This window comes from Colossoma macropomum, unplaced genomic scaffold (assembly GCF_904425465.1).
Source record: "Colossoma macropomum unplaced genomic scaffold, Colossoma_macropomum, whole genome shotgun sequence".
NCBI lineage: Eukaryota > Metazoa > Chordata > Actinopteri > Characiformes > Serrasalmidae > Colossoma > Colossoma macropomum.
Genome location: NW_023494792.1, coordinates 37159300 through 37175249, shown reverse-complemented (window position 1 = coordinate 37175249; position 15950 = coordinate 37159300). Strand labels below are relative to the sequence as shown.

Below are 15950 nucleotides of genomic sequence, written 5' to 3'. Positions count from 1 at the left end.
CACTTTGTCCGTCTCTGCAGGAGACTCAGACAGTGAGGAGTGGCCAGCTGAGCAGGAGAAGAAGCGGCTAAAGATGGAGCCTCTGCTTTGCGAGTCTCCAAATCTACTTCCCACTCTGACCCTCAATTTGTCCCCTGAGGGCTCGTCCATCGAGCCAGAGACCATACCCCCTAGACCGGCTTTAACACTCACCCTCCCTCAGACCACACAGGCCAGTGTAGGCAAGGTGAAAAAAAAAAAAATTTTCACCTCAGAAACATCAGAAACATAGCTAAGAAGTTGACTTCTGGGTTTGTCTTTTGTCTTTGCTTGCCTAGACTACTACAATAGCCTATTTACTGAATTATTAACCCAGTTCCAAAAAACTGGGACAGTAAGTAAAATGCAAATGAAAACAAAAAGCAGTGATTTATAAATCGACTTTGACCTGTATTTGGAAAAAAAAAACAGTACAGAGAAGGGATATTTAATGTTTTATACTATCAACTTTATTGTTATTTGGAAAGATTGTAAAGATAGGTGCATCCTTAAATTGAGGCCTGCAACATATTCCTAAAAATTCGGAACATAAGTAATTTAAGACCAGGAACATTGTTAAACAAGTGATGCAGTCAAGCTTGGATATAAAAGGAGCACCCAGGAAAAGCCTAGTCCTTTATGAATAAGCATGTGCCGAGGCAGCCACTTTGACAAAAGTGCATCGGCTAACAATCCAACAGTTTAAAGTAATGGTCCACACTCAGGGATTGCAAGGATTTTAGGTATTTCACCCTCTACAGTGCTAAATATAATCAAATGTTTCAGGGAATCTGAAGTACTCTCTATAAAGGAAAAGGTGATGGATGGATGGATGGATGGATGAGATAGATAGATAGATAGATAGATAGATAGATAGATAGATAGATAGATATCACCACATGGGGTCAAGAATACTTTTACAAACAATTGTCAGTGAACACTGTTTGTACAGTGCAAACATGAATTGTGGTCTGAAGAGTCCACTTTTCAGATTGTTTATGGAAACTATGGATATTGTGTCCTCCAGCCCAAAGAAGAGAAGGACCATCCGGACTGTTACCAGTGTACAGTTCAAAATCCATTAGTATTAATGGGTATATCTGTGAAAGCACCATTAACAATGAACACATTTTTGAGCAAAATATGCTGCCTTTTTCAGGGATGTCTGTTTATTTCAACATGACAACACCAAGCCACATTTTGCACGTTACAACAGCATGGCTGCACAGTCAGAGACCGCGGGTGCTACACTGGCCTGTTTTCAATGGAAGACAGTCCAGAAGTGTCTCCCATTGAAAATGTATGTCTTATTGAGTTCAATATATGACAACAAAGGCCCCATATGGTTGCACAACTGAAAACTTGTCCAACAGAAGAATGTTAAAAAAAAAATGCATTTGAAACTGGATCAATTTGTATCTTCAGTCTACCGTTATTTTAAGTGCTGTTGAAAGGAAAGTAGATGGAACACAGTGGTGAACATGCTCCTGTCCAACCTTTTCTAGAACTTAAAAACTAAAAAAAAAAAAATATGTACAAAAAATATGTACAAAAAAAAGTGCATAAGATAAAACATCACATGTTTTTATAACATTTTCAATTGAATACAGGCCAAACAGAGTTTACTAATTGCTGCTATTTTACTAACTCGTAGCAAAAGGCAGAACATCTTTTCTTGCTTTTTTTGTGTACTGGTTGCCAGTTTCCTCTAGATTTTTAGTTATTTGTTTTTAAAGCTATAAATGATTTGGCACCTAAATTACAGAGTGTCTCTCAGATTAGATCCCTTGCTGGATTTTAAGCTCATCAAATGCTGCTTGGTGGAAGTTCCTGAAATAAAACATGAGAAAAGTGATTAAGTCTTTAACTCAGTGATAAGCCTACGGTTGAATGGGTTAAGCTGCATTGTATGAAAGAAAATGTGTGACAATAATAATAATAGTAATAATAATAATAATAATAATATAAAAATATTATTAAAAGGCAAAAACTACACCAAGACTAAGGCTTTCTATGTGGTCTCTTATAGATAAAGGAGGATAGTGAGAGCTTTAGCCCGCAGATTAAGCTGGAGCCACATGAGGTGGATCAGTTCCTCAATCTCTCTTCTAAAGGTAAGGGTTGTGCAAAGCAGGACACTCCATATTCCATTTGTTGAACACTTCTTTTAAACATAGACAAACAATTCTTTTACATTAGGCTGGTGAAAAATTCCACTATAGCAATCTACTCTGATGCTCACTCAGCATAATCTAATGGACTGCTTTCGTCATAGTAATCCGTGTGTTCTGTGTGCAGAACTGGAAGCCCTCCAGATGCCCCCAACTCCCCCCAGTTCTCATGGCAGTGACACAGAAGGCAGTCAGAGCCCTGTACACCCCTGCGCCCCTGCCAGCCCCACACAGACCCCTGCTGTCCTTAAGGTGGCACCACGTGCCCCCAACTCGCTCTCAAACTCACCCCTGCTCACTGCCCCACATGTGAGTATCAGTGTTTACTCACTCACACACACACAAACACACACAGTGTTGTCGGGGTGCTCGATGTGAACTAATGATATTTTCTACTTTTGTATTTTATATTTTATACAATCTTTACTCTCTCTCTCTTCTCTCTCTCTCTCTGTTTCCCATATCTTTGTCATCTTTCTTATTTTTCTCTTTTTTTTCACATCTCTTTTATGTGGCTTGTTCTCTGCTGACAGAAACTGCAGGGCTCTGGGCCTCTCCTGCTGACAGAGGAAGAGAGACGAACTCTGATTGCGGAGGGATACCCTGTCCCCACTAAACTGCCTCTGTCCAAGTCTGAGGAGAAGGCCCTCAAAAAGATCCGCAGAAAGATCAAGAACAAAGTAAGTGTACATATGTCTGCTCGTTTCTGAACAAAGCTTCCTCTCTGTCTTTTGATCCTGGCATGCTCTACATTTAGAGCATAGAGATTTGAATCAGTGTGAATCGAAAATCATAACACATTTCAGTTGAGCTGCTGGAAATCATCATGACAATATGAGAAGCGATACCTTATTGTTAAAATTGTGTGTCTCTGTCTGGATATGCCACAAGTACAGACCTTTTTTGTACTTTTATTGATTGTATTTTTTGTTGTTTTTTGTTTTTTTGGGTTTTTTTTAGGTTTTTTCTTTACTGTGTAAACAGAAATCTACTCAACCTCTCCTTTAAGCAGAAAACTATAAAATACAAAATTACAAAAGCATTGTTCACTATTTTGCAAAATAAAAATGAAATACTAATAGCTCCTTAGGTCAAATTAGCAAGCATGTTTTTTGTGGACTTGAGACAGTGTCATTGAAGTGAAGCATGAAGCATCGACAGCTGTTTGACGGCTAATGCCGCTACCTTTCTGAGAATTTGTAGCCTGTGAAACATGAATAAAAAAATATGTTTAATTTATAAAGTGCCTTTCTCAAAAGAGAAAAAAAGACATACAGAATTGACAAAATACACAATAAACAAAACAACCCACAACACACACACACAGTTCCACAGCTGGCAGGGGGGAAAACTCCCCAGACCATGTTACAGAGTCACATAAATGCTCTTACACGGCACTTCATGGAACTCGCATAGGTGCTTCAGTCTAAGTAGAGTCAGGATTCCCTGAACAGCTTTTTCTATTCATGATATCGGTCAGGCTACAAACATAAGTATATGTGTATATTTTAATTTTTAGTATAGGCCTCCAAAATTATTAAATATTTTTTTTTATTTCTTTTGTGATTGGATGTTTGGTTAAGGTACTTGCTGTGCATGGAACAGAGCAGGGTTTCAGTGCAGGAAGCCCTTATTTTAGGGCTTCTAATAGTACTTAGCACCAGTATAATTACATTACTTTGGCACTGCATGTGTGGGGTAACAGATGTTCTATCTATCTATTTATCTATCTATCTATCTATCTATCTATCTAGATCAGTTCTGTCACTGAAGACCACAATGTGTTTCATACAAAAACTTTGAGCCTAGCTGAACCTTTCACTTGATGATATGTAGGGAAGTTGAGAGAGGATGTATTTTTTCCCATCCACTGTCATTTGCTGACATAACCAAAAGTCATAAGATGTTTGGGGGAAAAGGCATTGCATTTTTTAATGTCTATGGAAAATAACATGATGATATGATGAATTCTGTTTAATATGCACATCCAAGATAAAAAATCAGTACAAAAAATCAGTGTTTCAGATTACTGTAATAATGAATATGATTATACCAAATTTCTCCTTCTCAGATTTCTGCTCAGGAAAGCCGCAGAAAGAAGAAAGAGTACATGGATGCCCTTGAGAAAAAGTATGTATTCCATTCTACTGTGGACCATTTTGAAAAGCCTGTAGAATTGTATGTTATTCCCTCTTTGGACTTCTTGCATTTCCAATTACAAAGGGTTTTGAGTACCTTTCATAGTCTGAAAAGTGAAACTGTAGTAGTGTGTGATATGACCAGTACTCTTTCTGTCTACAGGGTGGAGACATGCTCTAATGAGAACAGTGAGTTGCGCAGGAAAGTAGAGACTCTAGAAAGTACCAACAAGTAAGACATCTACACATTCTTCTTTTTTCATACAAAGCTCAACTCAAAAGAAAAATGTTTACCTTTAAAGTGATGGTTTGGGCAAAGATTTACACAGTTTCACTTTTACCTCAAATAGAATCTGTCAAGACATATTTAGTGTAGCAGTGGATCGTAGTAATTGTACATTCATATTGGTTTCCTGCATTGGGCTCCAAAAACTGCTGAATGGACAATTCAGATAAGGAGATAATATGTGATTTCTCGCTCTCTCTTTGACTTTGGCTCAGGTCCCTGTTGCAGCAGCTACACTCTCTTCAGGCTGTGGTTGCAGGAAAGGTCCCTCGTTCTTGCAGAATGGCCAGCACTCAGACCTCCACATGCCTCATGGTAAGAACACCTGCCTCACTCGCACAACTTAGTTATGTTTGTGTGAAAGAGAGTAATAAAACCAAGAATCCAACATCTAATTTTAGCATGTGTAGTGTATGGATTGTAAGAACATTAATTTAACTAATAAGTAAGTTTAGAAATGCTGATAGTAGTATTGGTTCTCCGACTGATAATAGCATTAAACTACTCAGAAATGGGGTATTGCTGTTATAGGTGAATATGAGTCACAGCATTGACTATAGGTTAACTTTTATGGCTATTATAATTTTAGATTTACATGCACATTAAGGACTTCAGTACAACAGTCCATTGAACGAAAGTTCATTCAGGTGTCATTATAAACTGTTCATAAACAAGCACTTGAGGTTGGGGAAACAAAGCTAAGTTGCCCATGTCTGTGTTGTCTAGTTCTGTTACGAATGCCTGTACTCTGTTCTGTAGGTTGTGGTGCTGTGTTTTGCTGTGTTCCTGGGCAGCTTTTACCAGGGCCTGAGCCCCTGTTCATCCATCACAAAAACTGACCTGTCCAGAGACCTCACGATACAAGAATCCTACACTGCTACAGGTATCACATTCTAACACACAAGTATAAGGGTCTTACTAATTTTCACAGACATATTATTGCATGTGGCTAACACCAAATTTAATCAGATTAAGCGAGGTGTAACCAGCCCCAGCCACAAAACTCCCCCTTTTTTAACATGTGCAAACTCATAAATAAGTTGAAAGTGTGTTTTAAGTTGTTGGCTAATGTATTCTGATGTGTTCATTTAACAGTGAAGTCCAGGAACTTGCTAGTTTATGAGGATCAAAGGGGGGGTGATGAGTTGCACCCCTCCGGGCTTGGTGGGGAGTATCCTGAATGGGACACTCAAGTAAATGTCATGGCAGCGTGGCGCCTGGACCAGCAGCACAGGCCCAAACAGGCAGAGTTGCAGGCGGCAGAACTCCACCCGCCTTTTATTCAGAACAATGGAACAAACACACAAAAGCCCCTTCTCATAGACCTGCACGCACACAGGTAATGTTAAAGCATGTTGAACTCCCCTTGTCTGTGTGTTTGCTTTGAACACGTGTGTTCAAAGCAAAATGAAAATTTGAACGTTATTTGAAACTTAACATGACTAGACAGTTCCCAAAATCTGTTTTTAAATGGTCAAGTGATTAATATAATGACAAATCGGTTTTATTATCTCAATCAATCAATAAATAAGTACATACTAAATAAATCTTGGTATAAAAATCAATTGTTATTCATTTTGTAATTCTTATCTAATGCAATGTCTAGCATGGCCATCTAACTCAGTTTTAATGTTTTCATGTCCTTCCGCAGGTCAGTGGAGCAGCAGTCAAACGAGAGCCCAAAAGTCATTGAGCTGGAGAGAACAGTGAATGAACCATCATGAGGCTGACTGGTCCTCCTTAAGCCCAGCTCCATTCAGACCCCAGCTTCTTCTGTATTTATAGACCTACTTTAACTATTGTTCCAAATACATATTTGTCTTTCTTTTTTTAGGAAAGAGACATTTTTATTCCTTTCTACCAATGTACATTGGAGTTTGATACTATATTTTATGCATATTCTTCTGTTTTAGTGTTTTTATTCTCCTCGTTTATATACTGTACATAGCCTCAGTGTTTCCCCTGTGTTTTTGGCTATTTTTCCCATGCTACTGAGAAAGGTGTTTCTTTAATCTGTATTAACTGCAGTGTACCACAGAACAGAAGGGTCTGTATTCATATAGAGAAGTTCTCTCACTTTCTCATACTGACCTCAGTCACTATATACTAAGAAACAACAAAATCAAAACATGAAATACTCATTATTTACATTTGGAATAATACAAACTCTAAACAGCTTTTACTGTGCCACCTTTGAAAGTTGGATAATAATATTAATTATCCAAAACACAGATGTTCTTCAGCTTAACGATATTTTGCACTGAGACAGGTTGGGCTGCACGATCAATCGTATTTTTATCGTTATCGTGATACAGTTTGTCACAATAAACATGTTAAGAGCTGCATGTCAGAACAGATCAAATTAGCTGATACATGCAGCACCAGAGAGACGTCATTACATTGCTGGTGCAAACTGTTATAAGCCTAATGAGTGTTACCAGAGACGTTATAAATGAAGAGACCAGTCACTGGTTGAAATATTAATGGGAAAGCTTGTAACGTTCAACATGGCGTCCGTTTAAAGAGAAAGTCTCAGCCTTCAAAAAAAAGAGCCAATCAGCTTGCTGATTGCTGAACCCGAGGGAGGCAGGAAGGTCTTTTAAATTAGAGGTGCTAAAATTTTAAGCAGTATGTACATGAACGCTGACATCATGTGAAATGATTTGCCTCGTTTTCATTCGTTGCTAATTTTCTTTAAACTGCACACACTTTCCCTCTTTGCACCTCAACCTGCTGGTAATTTAGTGATACGCCCCCAAAGCAGCCAGCAGTGGGGGAGGGAAGCGATTCGGCACATTGTAATAAACAGAGATGTGGGAAGTGGGGGTGCTGAGTTGGTGCAGCGCCCTCAGGATAGCAACTGTTGAAAATAATAAAACGTCCTGAACTTTATAGTAATTTGAGCGTAGTGTAGTGCAATGTGTGCTACCTTTAGAGTGGAGTTTGTATTTTTATACTTTCAAAATCTCCAGCAGCCTGTCGCTATAACACTTGCAGGTTGAGGTTATACAGTGCTCTATCACATGGGGGACAAGTAATTTAACTATTCGTCTAAATGGCCAAAACACACAAACGCACAACTAAAAAACTACTCCATCCAACTACAAGCCTGTAAAAATGTATCAAACATTGTTCTCACATCCAGTATGTTTTAAGTGTGTGAGGCTGTAATGGCTACTGTCACAACAAACATATTCAATAATTAACAAAAAATGAATAAACAAAAATAGATATAAAAAAATAGATGGTTGTTTTTTGTAGGCTTTACGGGAAAAAAGCTGTAGAGCTAATGCTGACTCTTTCTCAGCCTTTCAGTGCACAAAAAAATGTGCTTGCAGTTCTAATGTAAGTTAGTATCTTTCTATTTTGCATAATAGTGAGTAGTGCTTTTGTATTTTTTTTTTGAATGAATGAATGAGAGGTTTGCTAGATTTCTGTTTACACGTCTTGCGTCCAGTCAAAGGCACACTATTTTAATAATTTATCGTTTCTCATATCGTCATCGTGACATCCAACAGCTTCATTGAACAGCACATTTTATGTCAATATGGTACAGTCATAGCCTTTCAAACCCTTATGGAGTGACTGTGCCCATTCTTTTGCTTGGCAGTTTGGCTTGTCACACAGTCTAATTTCTAAAAATACTATTACATGATATTGGATAAAGGTACTATTACAAAAAATTGTTTAATACACTGTTGCCCAGTTCTGGTCCTGACATATTCCTGGCCTGCACATTTTAGTGTTTGGTCCTTGGTGAAGGACTGTTTCATTGGAAATTGGAAACTAGCTGAGTTTCTCATGGCTGAGAGTTTTGAGAAAGTTTGGGAGTCATTGGACACTCTAAAATGCTTTATGAATACAGACCCTGGCCTAGAAATAGTAATCTGCTACACTGATATGCTTTAGAAATAATCTGGTCCCATTTAGATCTCAATGCTCCTATATGACATTCTCATGACATATATGACAATCAGTACAGAAACCTGATGTTTATTCATGATTGTCAGTAATGGGCAAATAGTCTTTCTAGACATGAAAGTAGACTGAAAGAGTCTTCCTGCTTTGAAATGACATCATTGCTGTAATGAGATTTTGAGGCACCTGTCTGTTGTGCAGCATTGTTGGAGCCTGTACATAGATTGTCAAGAATGCTGAGAATACCTGTTGTTTTATTCTGTTGCTGAGGCCAGAGGGAGAGTGACAGCCTAATGTGTATTAAATAAATAGAGGATGTATTTACAAGTGGATTAATACAAACAGAAGACAAATAAGTTAGAGCCTGGAATGGCCTACTGACAGAAGCCCCCTGGCTAGCACTGGTTTAAGCTGTTACGGGTTAAAGAGCGTTCTGCAAAAGATGGTGGTAAAAGAACAGAACGATCTAATCAGCCTCAAATGGATCCAGCAACACAGTAAACCCTCACTCACTTACAAAGAATCAATGTTTTTGTACTTTTAGAGTGCTTTCAGTGTTTTCTTAACATGGCAATAGGACCATTTTGGATTTCAGAATTGATGTGGCCATTTTTATATGATGCCATCCATGAACATAGTTAATGTTCCTCTGCATTTGTAATGGTTTGAATTAGGCAAGATGGATTTTATTCAGTTTATGAAGCTGCCTCTTCATTTCTGTGCCATTCTCGGAACCCTGTCTTAGTTTTGGCCTGTACTTCCTTAAATTAAGTAAATATTTTCCTTAGTAAACAGCATAACTGAGTCTGAATGATTATTGTTGTTATTATTATTATTATTATAACCCCAAAAAATCCAAAAAATTTGGGACACTGTGCAAAATGTTGGAGCCTGTTTGGGACACTGGGACACTGTGCAAAATGTAAATAAAAATAGAATGCAATCATGTGCAAATCATTTAAGCTCTATACTGAAAATAGTACAAAGACAAATGTTGAAACTGAGAAATTTTATTGTTTTTATTTGTCTTGTGCCTATTTTGTCTTTGAGTAGTAAAGATGGGACTGGGTTTACCACTCTATGAAAGACTGTATGGGCAAACACTGCAACAATTTAAGAATAATGTTTCTCAATGTAAAATAGCAAAGAACTTGGATATTTCATCATCTACAGTAAATGATATCATTAAAAGATTCAGACAATCTGGAGAAATCTCTGTATGCAAGGAACAAGGCCAAAAAACAGTATTGGCCAGCCGTGATCTTCGGGCCCTCACGTGGCACTGCATTAAAAACAGACACGACTGGAAATCACTGCATGGTCTTAAAAACACTTCCAAAAACCACTATCTGTGAACATAGTTCATCACTGCATCCACAAATGCAAGTGAAAACTTTGCAAAGAAAAAAACATATACAAACAAGATCCGGAAACACTGGCACTTTCTTTGGGCCTAAGCTCTTTTAAGATGGACTGAGGTGAAGTGGAAAAGTGTCCTGTGGTCTAATTTGTCAAAATGGTAAATTCTTTTTGGAAATCATGGACGCCACGTCCTCCGGACTACAGAAGAGAGGGACTATCCGGCTTGCAATCAGCACACAGTTCAAAAACCAGCATCTGAGATTGTAGGCAGGTGCATTAGTGCTGTTGAGCAACTAAAATCCTATATAAAGCAAAAATGGGAAAACATTTCACTTTCATAACTACTAGAGCACTCCAATACATCCAAACCTCAAGTATACATAAAATAAGGAAAAAAGGGTTTGACCCATTTAACATCCCCCTTACTGAAATGATAGCAGTCCCTGCTTTGACTAGAAGTCTTCCTGATAATGTCTTGGTCTTTGGCCAAAATTAGCACACATAGAATGATAAACTATATTCTTATTCTCTCTCTTCAGGTTCTGTGGTAGAAGCCACCCAAATACTATAAGGTAGGAGACCTCTTTCAGCCTCTGCCAGACTATTCACCTGCCTCCCCTTGTTGGGGACAAATGGCCTTACTCATACATAGTTTCAAAGCAGTTCTGTGCAATACTCTTTCAGCTCCACCCTATTTAAGCCTCCCTTTGTAAACTAATACAGTTTCCCCCAATAGCCCTACTGCTACACAAGGGGCAGGGCTCCACCATTGACACAACTTTCCTTGCCCCTGTCGATTCCGATCTCTTATCCAAACTGTCCAGGAAGTAGGGGTGTAGCTTTAGCATTCGATCATAACTTTGTTTAGATTGCCCTGCTGCTTCATCCATTTTTTGCCTGGCCACAGAATAAGCCCATGTCATTTTACAATGATGGTCCTGCACCCACCCACTCAAACTTAACCTAGGCTATCCCTCCATTACTCCCAAGTTTACATCTACTGGGGTCCACACATATCGCCTAAACTTAAGTTACAATGGATAAAACCCTGTAGCATTGTGTACAGTATTATTTTATGCCTGCATTTATTTAAGAAGGAACTCTGGCCATCTATCCTGTTTCTCCTCTTCAAAGGTGCGCAAAATATAAAGCAAAGTCTGGTTTGTACACTCTACCATTACCTTCCGTGTGGTAAGGAGTTGTTCTACTTCTAGTCACCCCATAGACCTCACATAGTTGTTGAAACAAATCAGATTCAAAATTAGGACCTCAATCAGAATGAAACCTCAATAGGCAGCCATTTTTTGGATCACCTGGGGACCATAATGCCCAAACAGTAGTCCTAGCTTTTTGATCCTTATTTGGGACAGCCCAGGCATAATGAGTAAACATATCTACTGCCACCAAAATATTCTGATAAGTATCAGTGGGTCTGCTTAAATGTAAGAAATTCAATGTGATTACTTCTAGTGGGAAAGATACTGTAAAAGTTGCCCTTTTTTCTGTAGACAAGAGGACACACCCCTGGACTGGAACTCTCTCCTCTCATCCTCCATTTGGGGCCAATAGAAGTGACATCTCAGCCAGAGCAGGGTCTTTTTTTTTTATTTTACCCAATTTTACCCAGAGAGCGATGCCAATTGTGCTCTCTTGGACTCCCGGCCACGGATGGCTGTAGCATCACCAGGGATCGAACTCGCGATCTCGCTTAGACGGTTGCGCCACTTGGGATCCCCAGAGCAGTGTCTTTAATAATCACTTTATACAATATACCCTATTTACTCTGTAATATGGGCCTCTGGCGCAGACATCATCTTCCTTTCAGCTGCTCCACATACCTCTTTACAGGATAAACATCACCATCCTGTTGCTGAGCCTTTCGCCAGTCTATAGCTTCCATGAATTCTTCCTGTTCCAGATGCTGGACCTCTGGCTCAAACTGCTGCACTCTGAGAGACCTTAGCATGTGGAACTGTAGGCAAAGCATCAGCATTTCCATTTTCACACCCAGCATAATATTTAAAAATAAAATCAAGGTTAGCCAGTTGAGCTACCCACTTCTGTTCGGTCGCTCCTAGCTTGGCTGTCTGCAAATAGGCCACAGGATTGTTTTCAGTGATGACAGTAAACTTACTCTTGTCAGATAATCTCTGAACTTCTCAGTGATGTCCCACTTAGAGTTGCACTAACAGTTCCAACTTGAAGGAGCTGTAACTGGAATCATTCTTCTCAGTAGGACGGAGACTTCAGCTGGCATAAGCAATGACCAATGACAAGTTCATGACCATCTTTTACTTGAGACAAGATTGCCCCCAACCCTTGGTTACTGGCATCAGTGTATAAGATGAAAGGCGCTGAAATATCAGCATATGTCATAACAGGAGCTTGGGTAAGACATAACTTCAATTGTTCAAAGGCACTCTGACAAGCTGGGGTCCAACTGATTCGGTGATGAAAATTTTTCCAATCTAAAGGTATTCCTACCAGTCTGGCATTCAAAGGCCATGCTACTTCAGCAAACCCAGAAATGAAGCATCTATAATAGCCACCAAGGCCCAGGAAGGCTCTCACCTCTTTCACAGTGGCAGGGACAGGCCAATCTTGTACAGCTGCAACTTTATCTGGGTCTGGATGTACACCACACCCATTTGCCACATGCCCCAAGAAATTTACCTGTCCCAGGCTGATCGAGGCTCTCAAAGACTTGCTTCAGATGCTGTAGATGCATGGTAAAATCAGAAGAATAGATAATAATGTCATCCAGATATATCAACAAAAAATTCAGTCACTTGGCCCCTCAGGCAATGTTGCATTAATCTCTGGAAGGTGGTGGGAGTATTACAGACACCGGGCATCCGTCAGAACTTAAATAGCCCAAGGGGCGTGGGAAATGCAGTCTTTGGCCAATCATCTGGATACACACCTTCCTGCCAGTAACCACTAGCCAGATATAGTATACTAAACCATTCATCCAGTGTTAATGTTGTCAGTGTCTCCTTGATTCTAGGAAGGGGAAATGGATCCTTACGTGTCACAGAACTTTGATAGTCCACACAAAACCTCCAACTTTCGTCCTTTTTCTTAACCATTAAAACTGGAGCGGCCCAAGGACTAGAACTCTCAGAGATTACGCCTTTTTCTAGCATACCTGCAAGCACTGTTCTCAATTTTTGGTATATCTTAGGAGGTAAGCGGTGAATTTTTTTCAAATGGGCAGCATCTCACCCATATGTCTCCAATGTTGAGTCATATCTGTACAGCCAAAATCCCCTTTAGTCTGAGCAAACACATTGGACCACTTGTGTAAAAGTTCACTCAATTCAATTTGTTGTTGATGTGTCAAATCTGTACAATTAGTGAACTGGTCTCATCACCCATGGATGTCTACATTCTGCACTGCATACAAGGGTGCATATTACATCATTGACAGGCATGAAATTCAAAATGGGCATTTATTTTTCAATAAACATAATTTCTCAGGTTCAGTATTTGATATGTTGTCTTTGGTATATTTTCAATTAAATATAGGGTTTTAATGATTTGCACATAATTAAATTGGCTTGGAAAAGCCAGCTTACTGTTCTTTGTTATCTTCTTACTATTATTAAGTTAGCTTTAAAAAGCCAACATACATTTCTTCGTAATCTTCTTCATATTATTATTCTATGCACAAATTTTGTATACTAACATTCAAACTAACTGCCACAAGTGATGCCACAATGCACATCTTCTCACGCAGACAATCATACAGTAGTAATAACAGTAGTAACTAGAAAGGGAAAGTTTGTGAACTAAGTTGCTAATTAGGTTAAAATGTTAAAATCGTGGAGTTATTAAAAGTTAGTAAAGTTATTAATGGTTATTTACTACATTAAATTTATTGCCTTCAGATACCTTAAATTAAGGTATCTGAAGATTTAAGGTACCAGTGGATTAAAAGTGGCAGTGTATTTAAGGTAGTAGTAGATTTAAGAAAGCAGGATATTTAAGGTGGCAGTCGATTTAAGGTAGCAATGAAGGTAATGTATCATTGAATTTAAAGTGACAACGAATTTAACGTAGAAATGGGTTTATTTGCACGAGATTTAAGGAAGCAGTGGACTTAAGGTTTAAGTGGTATTAAGGAGGCATTTAATTTAAGGTAGTTGGAGATTTAAGGTGGCAGAGGATTTTAGGTTTAAGTGGATTTAAGAAGGCATTGGATTTAAGGGCGCACTGGATTTAAAGTAGCAATTAATGTAAAGTAGCTAGAGATTTACGGTGGCATTGGATTTAAGGTAACAGTGGATTTAAAGTGGCAATAGATTTAGGGTAGCAGTGAATTTGAGGTTTAAGTGGATTTAAAGATGCATTGAGTTTAAGACAGCAGTGGACTTACGCTGGCATTGGATTTAAGGTAGCAGTGGATTTAAGGAGGCATTGGATTGAAGAGAGCAGTGGATTTAAGGTAGCAATTAATTTAAGGTAAATTTACGGTGGCAGTAGATTTAAGGTCGCACTAGATTTAAGGTAGCAGAAGATTTGAGACAGCTGTGAATTTAGGGTTTATGTGAATTTAAGATACCATTGGATTTAAAGTAGCAATAGATTTAAGGTATCAGTTCATTTAAGGTAGCAGTGATTTTAAGAAAGCAGTGGATTTAAGGTACTAGTGTATTTAATAGCATAGCCACCACCTAGCAACATTTTAGCAACAACCTGGAACACCATAACAACCGCCTATAAACGTTCAAATAATACTTCAGAAAACTTAAACTGTCTTCCACCATTTTTACGTTTTAACGTAATTAGCTGTTTTTTTCAAGCCAACTTAAAGTTCGTTTATGGACTTTCCCTTTTTAGTTGCATTCAGTTTTTATTTATATTTTGCACAGAAATAGAAATGTATTATTATTATTATTATTATTATTAATAAATTTGTAATATTTAAAGGGGAATTTCATTGATTTTTCAAAACCATTAAAACATAAATTCACTCACTGAATGCAAAATAAAATGGCTATATTTGCATCACATCCCCTGGTTCCTATCACCACCAATGAAAACAAATCTGAGTCTAAGTTTCTCAATAATTATTTCGTCACACCATCACCTGTTCCAGCACCTTCCTCCAGACTGGCGCTTCAGCCAAATGAAGATCAGGACATCCAGGCTACAGAGAAGCTTCTTTCCACAAGCCATCACTCTCTTCAATAGTTAAAATATTACACAAATATTCCAACTGCACTGCTTAAATATTTTGGTATATAGCGTATATGATATATATCAACACTCAACATTCCATCTTCTGTAACTACCGTCTCAGACCAGCGTTTCTTCTAGCACCTCATTTGCCTGCCTTATTACCCCACTTATCTGACTGTTACCTCACTTATTCCTTTTTTTTGCCACAACACATCCTTTAACTGCTGCTGGACTCGACACTTTAATATAATACTTTGCACAATGCAAGGTTTACAGGTGTGACTGTGTGTGTGTGTGTGAGATGGTCCAAGTGAATGAGTGGATGTTAAAAAAAATTGAAAAAGGAAAAATGATTGGTGTATGGAAATCTGCAGTGCTTGTTCTTGTACAAATATTCCAAATTTGAAGCAGTTCGTTCATAGTAAATGTGGCTCCTTTTTGACATCTAGTGGTTCAAATCTGCCATTACAGGCTTTGTTTCATTTTTAATCTCTCTTCACAAACTTGGTATTTGCCACCTGAGATCAGTTTTAATTTTCTCTTATATTGAGTAAGATTAACGCTTGACTGTTCTTTTCAAGGTACGTGTGCACTTTTGTTAGGCAGGCTATATTTAAACAGCTTCAGCTCACATGCAGTACATCAATGTGGGGATAATCAATGAAAGCAAGCTCACCTACCTTCTCTCTCTCTTTTTGAGGTAATTTTTTTCTGGAAAATAATGAAAGCCCCGTCAACACTGGCTATGGAGCCCTGCTGGTGACATCCCTCCTTAATAAAAATAATTCATGACCACAACTTAGTAAGTAGTGGGAATGACATAGTTAGGTCATTTCCATGACTTAATAATACCAATATTAATTCTATAGTCTT

At 38.4% G+C, this 15950-nt stretch overlaps 1 protein-coding gene across 2 annotated transcripts in view; it reads left to right on the top strand.

The window, feature by feature from the left end:
• creb3l2 (cAMP responsive element binding protein 3-like 2) overlaps positions 1–9328 on the top strand; it is a 28454-nt gene extending 19126 nt beyond the window's left edge. Inside the window, exons 3-12 of one of the 2 annotated variants that reach the window (XM_036577059.1) lie at positions 21–211; positions 2048–2132; positions 2317–2498; positions 2723–2869; positions 4261–4319; positions 4491–4559; positions 4829–4928; positions 5373–5496; positions 5709–5952; positions 6265–9328. In XM_036577059.1, the coding sequence (XP_036432952.1) occupies positions 21–211; positions 2048–2132; positions 2317–2498; positions 2723–2869; positions 4261–4319; positions 4491–4559; positions 4829–4928; positions 5373–5496; positions 5709–5952; positions 6265–6337 (1274 nt within the window). In that variant the 3' untranslated portion in view covers positions 6338–9328. Of the gene's footprint in view, positions 1–20; positions 227–2047; positions 2133–2316; positions 2499–2722; positions 2870–4260; positions 4320–4490; positions 4560–4828; positions 4929–5372; positions 5497–5708; positions 5953–6264 lie in introns of both variants that reach the window. The other variant, XM_036577058.1, reaches the window with a different exon arrangement.
• Positions 9329–15950: the final 6622 nt, after the last annotated feature.